Source organism: Melanaphis sacchari, unplaced genomic scaffold (assembly GCF_002803265.2).
Source record: "Melanaphis sacchari strain LSU unplaced genomic scaffold, SCAv2.0 Contig33_pilon_pilon, whole genome shotgun sequence".
Taxonomy (NCBI): domain Eukaryota; kingdom Metazoa; phylum Arthropoda; class Insecta; order Hemiptera; family Aphididae; genus Melanaphis; species Melanaphis sacchari.
Genome location: NW_020271205.1, coordinates 17,648 through 32,577, shown reverse-complemented (window position 1 = coordinate 32,577; position 14,930 = coordinate 17,648). Strand labels below are relative to the sequence as shown.

General features: G+C 23.5%; 1 protein-coding gene across 1 annotated transcript in view; it reads left to right on the top strand.

Annotated features, from left to right (window-relative positions):
- Positions 1-14,930, top strand: part of LOC112596678 (phosphoinositide 3-kinase adapter protein 1) — a 36,132-nt gene that overhangs the window by 4,967 nt on the left and 16,235 nt on the right. Inside the window, exons 2-4 of the mRNA XM_025342440.1 lie at positions 4,194-4,232; positions 5,692-5,951; positions 8,789-8,996. Of these exons, the coding sequence (XP_025198225.1) occupies positions 4,217-4,232; positions 5,692-5,951; positions 8,789-8,996 (484 nt within the window). The 5' untranslated portion in view covers positions 4,194-4,216. The remainder of the gene's footprint in view (positions 1-4,193; positions 4,233-5,691; positions 5,952-8,788; positions 8,997-14,930) is intronic.

Here is a 14,930-nt window from a genome sequence, read left to right as displayed (position 1 = left end):
AATCAGGTTAAGAACATTTTAAAATTGTCAATTCATTCTAACATTAAAAATGGTTGACAAGTCAGTCTATCTAAAGTAAGTGTTGAGTGGATTAATGTTAATGAATGTGTTACATTTTAATGCAATGATTTGTATTATACGAAAAACTATTCTGAGCAGAGACCGTCAACCTATGTCACAAACTATATATTTCATGTATTTTTTTGATATTCATAAATCATAGTTATTAAAGTCATTTATTTTACTTTTATAATACTAAGGTAGGTGGATATATTTGTTTTCAAAAATATTGCATTTATTATATTATTATGACTAATTTATATTTTTACCATATTATAATATCAACTTTTTTATAAATCAAAATTAAATAAAATATTGTAAAATAGTAAAAATAGATTCATTGTATAAATATAAAATATCTTAAAATAAATCAATAACTTCATTATAAGTATACAGTAAAATACTAAAATTCATAATAATATAATATATACGTAAAAGTTTTAATTCATCGTGAATAATGTTATGAAATTATAAAAAATAATTAACATTGTTATTTTTATTTAAATTAGTAATTTCGTCCAAATTTGAACTTAAAATGCCTATAAAAAATAATTATCATTATTTATTCTTTATATTTTATGGTTTCAGTATATGAACTACTTTATTGAATTACATTTTCTAAACTTAGTTATAAAATGAAAAAGTTTTTATGAATTTTTAACGATAAAATTGTTTGCATTTTTCATGATTTTGACGAATTTCATAAAAAATCTAATTTTAAATGCATATAAATAAAAAAAAAAATTGTACCTATGTATTTTAATATTTTTATTCAAATATAAAAACAACTTATATGGGATCTTGAATTAAATTTTTAAGAATTTTGACACAGCAAATAATTTTTATTCATATTTAAAAAAAAAAAAAAAAAAAAATCAAAATTTGTTGTATCTATAAATAAATCAAAAAAGCTTACGCAATTTTGAAAATTTTATTATGCAATGAAAATGATAATGTAAACATTTGTTGATAATTTGGCTTCCTGTAAAATTATTTTCATATATAAATTAAAAACTAATAAAAAGCATTGTTTTAAATTTTCAAATTTTAGGTATAAAAAAAAATTTTTTTTATAAATTTCTAACAACAAAATAATTAGTATATTTTTGATTTTTAATGATTTTTTTTCATAAAAATTCAAACTTTAAACGCTTATAATAAAACATAGAAATTATATACGATCGATATTTTTTAATTAAGAAATTAAAAACCTATGTAGAGCTTTGTATTACATTTTTAAGTATTTCTAATTTATTTTACACACCAATAATTTTTAATCAAAATTTATTAAAAGCTCAAAAATAGTCGAAATATTTTGAAAATTGCATAGTTAATATAAAATAATCATTTAAATAGTTTGTGAAAATTTGAATTGTCTACAGTAATTTGTTTTTGAGTTACTCCAAAAAAAGAGTTTGTTCGATTTTGTCAAAAATTGGATTTGAGTAAAAATTCTTGTTTTTTCTTAGTTCTTTTTTTTTTTTTTTTGGTCATTCTGATTGTAAAAAAATTGTTAAGAATTTTTTCTTCTGACTACCTAAAGACTAAAGGATTAACTAGGTTCACTTTGTTACTAGAATCCTCAAAAGATTATGGCAGACAAAAAAAACACACATAATTGTAAAATCAATACATGTATCGTTCCGCTCAAAATCTAAAAATATATTATTGGGACAATTTAATTTTAATTTTTAATGGTTGTAACTTGTAAATTAATAACTTATTAGGTACTACGAATTAAATTTCAAATATTTTAACCCAGTGTAAATGTATTGATCAATATTTATACTTACAATAAAAAAAAAATTGAATATTTTAAATATCTATAAATAGTTCTAAAAGAGCCCAAAAATAATTATGAAAAGTAAACTAAGTTTATAAAATATCAACAAAAACATTAGGTTGATTTTTCAAATATCTACTGTTATTTATTTTATGTTACCCTAAAAACTGATTTTGTATAAAAATTCCCGTTTTAACTAATTTTTTTTTGTTTTTAATTATTATTTTTAAAATAATTGTAAATTTTTATTTTAACTCTAAAGTATAAAATTGATCAAATTCCCTATTTAAAATTTCACTCAATGTTGAAAATCGAAACATTTTTCAAATTTTTATCAGAAAAAAAAAATACATTATAAATGTAAAATCAATACATATCGCTTTGCTCAGAGTCTTAAATAACAAAGGAAAATGAATTCTTCGCGTAAAATTTTCCATGTTATGCATTAGTACATTACTACATTAGTATTACGGAAACAAATAGTATACGCCATACGGGTATAAAATTCTTAACAAAAGCCTACTGCGCAATAAGCGTCATATTATGATGTGGGGCCATATGAAGGTCTAAAAGGTGTAATGTTAACTTTCTATTTATTTTAAATGAAATACCAATAATATAAAAATGTAACAATAATATTTAATTGGAATAGCATTATAGCCAGGATTTGTATATTTTGTGCTAAGATTATTATAAAACACTTGGAAAAACGACAATCTCAATATAAATGGAAAAATATATTTTATTTTTAATATACAAAAAAATTAAATGGTTTTAATTATTTCGTTATTGTTTTTTTTTTTTTTTTATATATTATGTTTAACGTTATCTTAGCGTTTGCAAAATCTAAATTTATTTATTAGTTTATTACAAGTTTAAATATTGATTAAATTGAATATTTAATCGAAAAAGTACGATTTTAGTTATTAGGTATTTATTTTATAGGAATTCAAAAATTATTATTTGTAAGAATTAAAAATTTTTCACCACCAACACTTTTATTTATTTAATCAAAATAGAGCAATAATTAATGTAAAAATAATAATTCCAATTTTCGGTTTAATATAATTTGATAAATGTTTAACCAGTTTAAGCTTAGGGTGAGTTAAGTGGGTTACAAAGCAGAAAAATATAAATAATAATAAGTTCAAGATCAAAAAAATTATGGAAAACAATACAGTGAATGTATCATTGTATCATTTATATCATATTATATTTATTTATCATACACACAAATGATCGAATTTATATAATAATCAAGTTTTAACAACCTTTTTAACATACATATTACTATACTTTAACGTGGCATGATTGAAAATAATTTTTTTTACGGTTGAACTGGTCGAAGGTAATGATAGTTAAACATTATTGAACCTGAATAAATCTCTGTTCAAATTTCATGTGTACACAGTACACATGTACACTAATATTATCATATGCTTTAGAATCTTGTTTATTTTCTCGTTTAGTTGTAATTATAATTTATATTATTATTATTTACTATACACAAATTTTTTTTTTAAATATTTACTTTAAGTTATTTATACCGTAAATCTACACTATCATATTTACATTGTTTTATAGTATTTGCTACATTGGTATTGACTTAAGTTTATAACAGCTATTACATACTTGTATGAAATTATTACTATATAATATAGGTATGCGATTTATTTAAAAAAAAAACTTGTTAAAATCAATAAAACTTGTCGTATGGCTATTACTAAAATGAATTACTATTAACAATATTATAATGTAAATATACAATTAATTATCCTCAGAAATTTAGGATCACTATATATATATAATATATATATATATATAGCTATCTCCATTTTGAAGTAGTTTTTCGTATTTACAATAATTTATCATTGAATTCAAATGTAACACATTTATTAGGTACACTATTACAGTTATTACTGAATTATGAAGTAGGTACACAGTATACTCTAAATTTGTGTCTTCGACGCCTTCTATTCAACTTACTCAGCAGTGCGACTTCCCCGGTTTTAATTATATTTTAAATATTGTAGAAAACGTATATAAATAATATTATGTTTATATTTTCTGTCGACTTAAATCCAAGTTTGCGGCACCACAATTATGAATCCCTGATCTTAACTTTCCACTTAAATTGTCATTGATTGATTCAAAAAACAAACGTCCAATCTAATGTATATTATGTATCCTAAATTTCTAAATTATCGATGTTCGGACCATTGTTCGTAATAAATAATAATGTATAATAATAACGAAATAATATTCTATATATCCTTACATATAATTGTATACTGTTAATAATAAATAATTTCATATCATGTGTTGTTATATTCTTTTATTTTTTTTATAGATTTCCTGAGAATTGGTGGTATAATGGATACGGCAATGGGTAAGTAGCATTGAAGATAGTTTTACTACAATATTATGTTCAATAATAACTTATGCGCTACATATGCACTCGTGTGCATAGTAAACAAGAAGACCACCACACTATATATTATATATCTATAGGCTCACACGCACGCGTGCGCGTGCACACACACAATGCCCATTAAATTGCCCTTCCTGCATATAAAACATCCCCGTGACTAGAAATACTTAATCGATTATAATATATAATTTTTTTTTATTATTATTATTATCATAATATATTTATAAAACGTTTTCTTTTCAAAACGATTACATTTTTTTTAAACAGCAGGGCCACCGACTACATACGTTTTAGTGTGCCACCGCACGGAGATCTCATTATACATATAAGTATACATCCGTTGTTGTCCTACCATTAAAATCATCTATTAAATATAACGCCGAACATTATTATACCATAATAATTAACTATTATTTAATTATTTTACATTAAAATATTACTTACGATTTATGCATTCTTTATACATTAAAACTAATATTCTAAACATATAGAGATATAATATAACTGGTACCATCCTACGACCCGAGCGATATTATTTACGTCCATTTTTTCAAATGTGGTTTTGTTGGCATAACGTTATAAATCTCATAGTATTTTTGAAAGGCGGCTGGAAAAGATGATTCGCGTAATATTTAGATATACCCACGGGTACATTGAGCACGCTTGTTCCATCGAGATTATATTAATCCACGATGACGTGTTATATTAAGCATAATATATTCGTAGTTACCAACATATATAAACACTATACATCCGGATGTATTTAATGTTCTCCGTTTGTAGACTCCAAAAACCGCGTACGTAGCCAACATTCGTTAAATATGGAATTGTGTATAGTCGGATTATTATTTCCCGATATTCGTATTTCACCTCAAAATTCAGTCAAGATGTCTGGTATACGGCGGGTCCGGTTTCCTGTCAGTGACGGCGCGGCGAGTCAAAAGACGTACGACCGCGTGTTTGTACAATAGAGCCCCAGAAGGTCGGTCTTTTTATGACCCAAACTGAATGGTTAGATGCGGGAGGGGGAAGTATTGCACACACGATTGGTGCCATGTGTAAATCGTTTACGAACAGCGTGTACGCGGACGGTTACCATCAGCCTACCGAAAAATTATAACCCCAAAGAAAAGATTCAATCTGGACAACGTCATTATACCATTGTTTACGAAGAAAAAAATATGTATATTGTATACGCAGTACATAATACGTATACCTACTATATATAATATATATATTCATTATTCACACAAAAATATAATATTAGTATTTCAAACATGTACCTACAGAAAAAAAATAATCCCTAAAATAGGCGTGTAAAAAATAAATAATCAACGAGTATTGTGAATGAAGTGTATATATAAAAAAGATAACTATATATATATATATATGTATGTATAACTGTTTATCATTGTAGACAACCCATCTTATTTTGCGTTGAACCAAGGGTTACGGAGGGTTGTCCCGCTGGTTGATAGGCAGAGGATGGCCAGGAACAAAACAGAGACGGGATCGATGGGCAGGACCAGAAAGACAGATAGGAGCGGTAACAAGTGCCTAACGAGGTCTTTTAGCGCTAACATTGAAGAAGCCAGATTACTGGTGATGGGACAACCTAGGCCAGCAGACGTAGCACCATCAGTTAAGCACAGGAGACACGCTAGCACCGGTCACAAGGTAAGGTTTTTATTCTTATTAATAATTATAATTTATCGCTAAAGATTTAATCACATAAAGACTTATAATCTAAACAATATTATGATCAATGCATTCAACTAAATTGAGTCTTTATAATAAAAATATATAAGCAATACATTTTTGGTCGACAGATATAAATATTGGTATTCTTTTATGATTATAAATCGATGTTTTAAGTATAACATAATTTATATGAAAATATGCGGGCTCAGTAAATTTAGTAAGTTAAAATGTTAGTAGTAAAAAATAACCTTATATATTTGGTCAACATTTTTTACCAGTTAATTTTTTTTATCAATCAAAATTATATGTGTGAATTATAATTAATTATTGTATTTTATGAAATAGGTTTTCGATTTTTTGCGGCTATCATTGTATTGTATTAATTTATTAGCTCTTGTCAAACGGTTAACACTATATTATGCCAAAGTTAAGTTGTATTTAACTTTACTTTTAATTTAACTGTAGTTAATTGTTACTATTGTTTAATTTTTTTATAAATAATTTAAAAAATATAAATTTTAATGATATAAATTGTTAAGATTACACTAATACAAGAAAATATTATTCGGACCTATAAGTACATTCGTTTTATATTTTATATTATATCAATGTATTTGCGTTGAATATAGTATTATTAGCTATTACTTATTATAGTAGTGTACTCGTATATATTTAATCACTACTATGAGTATACTGAAATATGTTAAATTAAACCTTTAAACTAATTCTATTATTATCCAATCAGTCAAATAATTTAATTTTAATATAAAGTCTTCACTTTTATAATGAAATCTGTGTATTATTTTTTAAACTTTTGACTATTGTTTTCTTCAAGTATAATATTTCATTAACAATTCAATGGTTGTTTAAATGTTCAATCATTATATTGTTACTTAATGATTTAAATTTTAAATCTATTAAATATAATTATAAAACATTGAAATTTATAAAATAATATTACGAATTTATGTTTAACGCGTGTATATTTGTGAAGACTGAGGACTAAGGAAATTAGAACACTATAAAGATTCTTGAATAAATAGGGTGAATGGCGTGTTTACTAGTAGGTAAGTTATACATATGACAGGTTGAGATTTAAGACTGATGAATGATGATATAACGCAGTCATTTTAAACATTAATCTTACGTCACTTTACTACAAGGAAAATTATTGTTTTTATACAAAATATAAAACGTTTAGCATACAGAAAGAATTAAAATGTTTTTTAAAAAGTGTAGAATAATATGTAATATTGTGGATAATACAATATATATTTATACTTAATGCTCAAATATTCAATCGCGACCATCAGATTAACCTACTAAATTATTGATAAATATATTATATGCAATTTACTATTTAGTCATGTATAACTGTATAAGCTCAAAATAAGGCGATCTACCAATAAATAGTCCAATAAATCAGGAATAATTTGCGGAAAAATGCTGACCACTGAAAAATTACTTATAAGTTATTAGTAATGACAATACTATTGATTAAATATCAATGATACTTAGGTACTTCAAACTAAATCGTTTGTTGTTCTTAAAATTCTTATTATCATGAATTATTAAACTTTGCAATGTATAACTTGTACAGCTGCTGGGCTATTAATCTACAGTAGTATAACTTACAGAAAAAAAAAAAAAAAAATAAGATTTAAGTGAACACTAATAAATATATAATTATTTGTTTGGAAAGTCATAAAAGTCCGACAAATAGTTTTTCTTGCACAACTCAACAACTGTATAAACATAAACGATATAATCCAAAAATAACCCAACTATACACAATAGGGTTAAATTTTAAAGGTGATCCCTCATATTTCTTATCTTTTACATTTTATAAAACAATCCTTGGTAAACGAAAACATCTTTGGCAAAGGGTTTTTTTTCTTATCATTAGCTCAAACTGACGGGTAGACGGATTATTTGGCACTCATTTATATATTTCAAGGCGAAGGTTAAGATAAAAAATTGACAAAAAAAACTGTATACCTATACTTATATACTATACACATTTAAACAATGGATAATATAATAGAATATTATTGATTTTTCCAATAATTTTAAACATTGAAAACATCGAACTTAAGGAATTGTATATTTTATTAACAGAGGGCTTAAAACCGAATAATTTTTTTAATCGTTTACTGTTTTATAATTGTTAATTTTTTTAGTGTTTTAGTTTTTTTAACCTATTTCAAGCATTTAAATTTATTTACTGGCATTTTGTCATTTTTTTTTTTTTATAATACACGTTATATATTTTTACTTATTATTGAATACTGGATAATTAATGCAGATATTGCATTTTTATTTTTTATTCTAATTAAGTTTATTAAATATAGCCACAGTACTTTTTAATGAACAGATATTAGTATCGTATGTTTATAAATTAGATGTAATTTTTAATGTGCATAGAAGAGATGTATTATATATATTATATATATATATGTATTGTTCATCATATTTATTTTTAAATTATCCACTTGATATTCAAATAATTGTCGACAGTGATTAATATTAACCATTACCTTCCCTTTTATATAATATTTATACATATATTTTAAGTTCACTCATATGGCTAAATGATTAGGTGTATTACATCGATATTAAATTAGTGATTACTATACACTTATATACATGTATATATATAAAATATAATCTTCGATACTCACTATTGCAAAGATATTTTTTTTTTTTTACGGTCGTGTCAATCACAGTGAGCAATATCATAAATGTAACGTTTATTTTAAAAATTATTACCAACAATTGATGGACATTCATTTTAATTGATTTATGTATTATAGGATTCGCTACAACACGATTTAGTTCACTGTGATTTACAACCAGACGGTGACGTATTCTTCAGTAGCAGTGGTGACGTACGGTACAGCAACCTGAAATCGACAGTTCGAGGGGGACGAAGACACTCAATAAGCTCGTTTGGAAACTATTCCAGCAGGCGCCCGTTAAGTGACTGCATGGCGAAAGCTCCTCGAGTAGGCGACCTCAAAGGTAATTTATAAGCTTGTGTTTTATATTTAGTTTTCTGCCAAAAGTCGTTTTATCCTTTATTATGATAAATTGTTTTTTGCGTTTATGCACGCATTATTAAAACGATCGATGTGTTTTACGAAATTACCTGTATTATATAGATTTTGTTGGACCGTGGGAAATTAATTTGAGAAAGCATTCCGATGATAAAAATGTTTAGGTTGTTTTTAAAGCTATAATGGCGCAACAGTCAAGAAATCATAGTAATAATTATTAAAGAAGGATAATGTTATGAAATCACGAATTCCTATCAACATAAATAATATACAATTATAGATTGGTTTATTTTTATATTTATTCAGTTATAATTTATATTTGATCTTCATGACCGTTCTTATATTTACCAAGTTAACATTTAATATTTATGCGTAAGTAAAAATAATAATTAATATGCTCTTTTCAAATGAATGTATTATCTTATAAACGATTCAACCATTCAAATTAGCATATTTACTAAAATAACTAGAGTTTCGCTGTCTGAAAGTTGACTTTTCTTGTCTATTTTCATTCATCAATTGTAAATATTTTAGTAATTGATAAAATAAAATAAAGAATTTTATATATATATATATATATATATATACATACATTTATCTAATAACCCTGGGAGAATTGTTATTAACACAAGGTATAGGTTCCAAATGTATTAATAAAAGGCTATAAAACTCATAAATATTCAAATCGTACTCAAACGTCTTTGAATAATTAAGCAAATGCTCAAATACTTTCTAAATTAAAAATAGCAATTGTGATGCATTATTTATTTATGTATTATAATGTAATATATTATTGTTTACTTATGGTATTTTACCACGCTTTAAAACGTTAATGTACAACTGTAAAGTACAATTTCACTAAAAAAACTAGGTCAAGCTTATTGAGTAGCATTCGTGGATTGCAGAATTTTATTTTTAGAGTAAAAGTCTACAAGTTCATATACCTACTTATATTGTAATGTATTTTTCATGAATTTTAAGTACATTTATAATTTAACAATTTTTCATCTTAAAAGTATCACTCATATATTATGTATTATATTAACCTTAAGTTTAATAATAAATAAATTATGTTTCAGCTATAGCATATATAATGAATACCTATACTTACAATTTTTTTTGCTTTGTAAGTACATGCGGTTATTAGTAAATGTTGTTAGTGTATAATTAAATATTTAATATAAGTTAATTAGCAATATATATTATGTAAATTTAGATAAATTTAATATGCAAAATGTTGATTAGATAGTTAGATAAAAATAAAATAGTATACTTTAATATTAAAAATATGATTTTACAACCATTTTCAAAACAATCGATAAGTTATTGAATCATTATCAGTAAAATTAATGATTAATATCACAAACATTTTGTATTAAAAAATCATCTTTAAATTTATTATTTGATGTATGTTTATAATATCTATATTCTATAAACTAGTAAGTTCTTCAAAATATCAAATACAATAGTATATTAATAATGTAATACTATTTTGGATGCATTGATAAAATATATAAGTTAACCGTTGTATTAAACACTACTAGAAAACATTATAGACGTATTTCGAGAGATTTTAAGTTCTCTTGGGTTATTTTTTGTACTAAGATTTTCTAATTTTTATTCGTTTTTGTTTTATTATTTGTATACAGGATTTATATGTAAACGGGAAAACTTTCGTAACATCTTGGAGTGTAGTTCCTGTATACAAACAATTCCATAAAAAAAAAATAAAAAAAATATAGTGTTGGCTAAACAAAACAGCCGTCTACCGGTCTGAGCATGCGTGCTAGAGGGGGGTGACTATTGAGTAGGGAAGTGCTTAAAATAGTTTCAGTCCGATACTTTCGTAGCACGTGTTCCCGCCGTTATACACTATGAGGATGTTTATTTCCGTACCTGCAGATGGAACTAAAATGTTTGCTAAACGATTATAAAAATAACGAAAAAAGGGTTGACGATGTATGCAATTGTAGTTTATGTGTAATGTGTACATATACATTTTTCAAGTAACTATTCATTTTTTTATTATTCTACCGTTTCCTTTTGGTACGCAACACATACGACACACATGCGCATGTGGCTCTCCGGATTACGGCTGGTATTTACTATGTCTAGTGAGTTTTAATTTTTTTTTCAATGATACGGCGTTGACTTCTACAATTTAAAGTACAGTATTCATAAAGACCGTAAGGCAATAACTTTACTAATAAAGAATAATAAATCATTTTATTTTTAAATTATTAATAACCATCATCATGTCTGATTCGTAATTTATAGTACAAGTATATACAGAGTGATTCATCAAACATGCTCATTCCCTTTACATCCTTTAATAATGTATTTATTCATTTTTTGGTAGTTAAAATTTTAAGACTTAAAAACCATGTTATTAAATACTGAAATCGAAAAAATTTACAGGACGTTTTGTAGGCATATCAACTTTTTTTTCAAAATCTCTCTTATTTACCTACTCTAATTTGTTAAATAATTTATTTATTTTTTATCCTAGTCGAAATTTAAACAAATAGTTTCTGTTGTTTTTAAGTAGTTAAAATATATGTACTAACTACTAAGAACAATATTTAATAATCCTTTATAATAGTTAAGCAAATTTACATAAAACATAAAATTGATAAAATATTTAGTCTGTTAGTACTTATTATAGATACTTGGACAATTCTAAAATAATAATTAACCAATATTAATTATTATAGTTTCCAAATCATCATAACCCCAATATATTCTAAACCTGTTATTACAAACTAGAAATATTATCTATAACTTACAAGTTTTGATTATTTGATTACTTTTTCTTCAAATTTTAACTAAGATACCTCAAAATAAAAAAAAATAAAAAATGAATACATTTTTTTTAAACTGGGGATGCGTAAACATTTGTTTTTCCTAAACTAATTTGGAAAACACAAGTAAAATGTCTACTATGCTAATTGAATTCAATATTCTATTAAAAACTGCCTCAAATTTGATAATTTAAGCGTTTTTACTATTTAAAAAGCGATTACAGGTACAAAAAACACACATTATTGTAAAACCATAATAATAATAGTAATTAATTCCTCCGGTTAAAATTTAAAATAATGGTTTTTATTTAAAAAAAAAGTAGCTAGTATTGCTCTATGACCCTTTTTAATTAAAATAACATATATAAGTAATTCAATGAATTACTTAAGTCCTTAAATATAATTAAAAATGTCGATTATCTAAATATGTATAAATTCGTAATTAATGGAAAAATGGCGTCGAGCATGTTTTGTAAATTACTATCTGTATTACTATATTCTTTATTATTTTTGCCACAGTCACATTTAGAAATAAATGATAAAATGTTTTAAGCTGATTTCAAATAAAATAATATCGTTATTAGGAGCATTGATGATTCGATAGAATACGTATAACAAACTAAATTTTGTTTATTTTATATTATAATAAATTATAAAATTTTAAAATGCACTGATCAAATTATATTACAATGATATTGTTGCTGGTGTTTTGTAGTAGTTGAGTAGCAATTTTATAAATTTTAGTTATACCTATTAAGTTATTTGTTAACACTATAATTTTCATATTTAATAAGATATAATTCATTTTAAACTTCATAAAATCTTTATTTTTTTTTACTTCAAATTAGCATTAAATTACACATTATACATTTATAAAGCTATCTACGTATAAATATTAATTAATAATAACCATATATAGTTTTCAATGTAAATATTTTGTCCATAACATTAATTTTCAGTTAAGAAATAAAGTTCTTAAAAAAGTTTTTAAAAATATCAATTACCAATAAAGTCTTACTAGGGTCATTTTAATTTGAGCAAATCAAGTATATAGGTAGGTAAATACATAGTTTTTACTATAAGTACGAATTTGTACGATTTTAATTGAATTAAACATAAAGTATGATTTTTACTTACTCTGTAAACTACAAATTGTTTAATAGATAATGAAAGTACTTATATAATTTCTGATATATATTATAAGTTTATGCCTTGTAGTAATAATATGGATAAATATTAATGTAAATAAAATCATCATATTTTAAACAGCTCAATAAATTATACAAACACGATAAAAATAAATAATTACTGTATGTATTAATAACTTAACAAGTTGATTAAAAAAATTGACATATTATCAAATAATAAAATTTTTGATAAACGTGAATACACCATCATCAGTTTATGGTCCTTGGCTATTAAACTTCCATGAGTCATAATAATACTACAATTACAAATATTAAATTTAAATATCACATAGAAATATAGAAAGATAATAATAATAATAATGATACTATAAATATTTACGTTTTGCCTATTCATTAAAATTAAGGATTAAATTAAAGTATTTAATGGTAAATTATTTCAAACCTATAATTCAATTTTAAATATGAGGTTTTACCATCATAGTCGTTTAAAAAATTAAAATTAATTAATTAATTAAAATATAAAAACTGCTACTAAAGAACGTTTTTTTCTTACATCTAAATTTTGCACATTTTATAATTTCAAATAATAATATTACTCTAGTGTTTTTTTATACCTAAGTATAGTTATTTATTTTATTTAGAACATCAAATTAATTTTTTTTTATGAAAGACACAAATTATTAGGTAGTGTTAATATGTCCTTATAAATTATAATTTAAATAAGGTCTAATAAAAATTTCAAAAAAATTTCGAATAAACTATTTAAAACTAAATTAATGTTTTTTTTTCATTTGTGTTTAATAATAATTTACATTATTAGATAATATTAATACCATAATATGATAAATTATTACATTGTAATAGGTGTATATAAAAACAATGACATTATAAAACTGTGTAATTATTTATTTACAAAGTTTTAACAATTTCTAAGAAATTGTTAATATTTATATTTGGTTTTTATACATTAAACACTCTTATAGGTTTTCTATTTAATCTCCGGTAGATTTTCTTACTCATGAATAATAATTTGAAAATCATGGCCATTATTCACTAATCTAAAGTAAAAATGTTTATGAAAATAAAAACAAACATTGTTGATAAATTAATGGCGTTTATACACTGTTTAAGATTTTAACTCTAATTATGTTTATTTATTATAAATGAATTACCTTTTAAAAATAATAATGTTCTATTATGTATTTATGTGACATAAAAAATAATAAACATTGCAATTCAAATAATGATTATTTTTTAGAGATTATTTATTTTTGATAACTTAGTAGTCAATAGTACAATCGTATATACGTATTATTCAATTATAATTATATTACATTCATTTTTATCAAACATTTATTAAGCATATAGTATAAAAAGACAAAAATGTTCTTAAACATTACTATGGTGTTAACATTTTTTTTAAAATTACCATAATTTTACTCGTTTTTTAAATTACCTAACTTAAAATAAAAATTTTTATTTTCGTATCATTCAAAACTTCAATAATTAATTGATGTAAGTATTTTAAAAGGTTTTAAAGTTATACATTACGTTTACAGATATTCGTAGATGAATAAAAATACTTTCTTTGCATGCAATCAAATACAATAATACTAAAAAATGTATTTCAAAAGTCTGAAAATAATAAAATATTTATAGTTCTATACTTTGTAGTTTAACTATATTATTGAATAGAATATTATTGGCATAAAATATCTTGCTATTATATTCACGTAATGTGTTATTTTATATTATGGGTAAGATTAGATTTTATTTTAAAACTTCTATACAGAACAAATATTACTACAATAAATTAACTAGGTATTAAAACATAAAACACTTTTAAAGTTTGTATAGGATTCAACTTTTGGAATAAGTTAAAAAATAAATTTTAATAAACAGAATTTAAGCATTTCAAAATATCATATTATAAAATTAAAAATTTTCCGC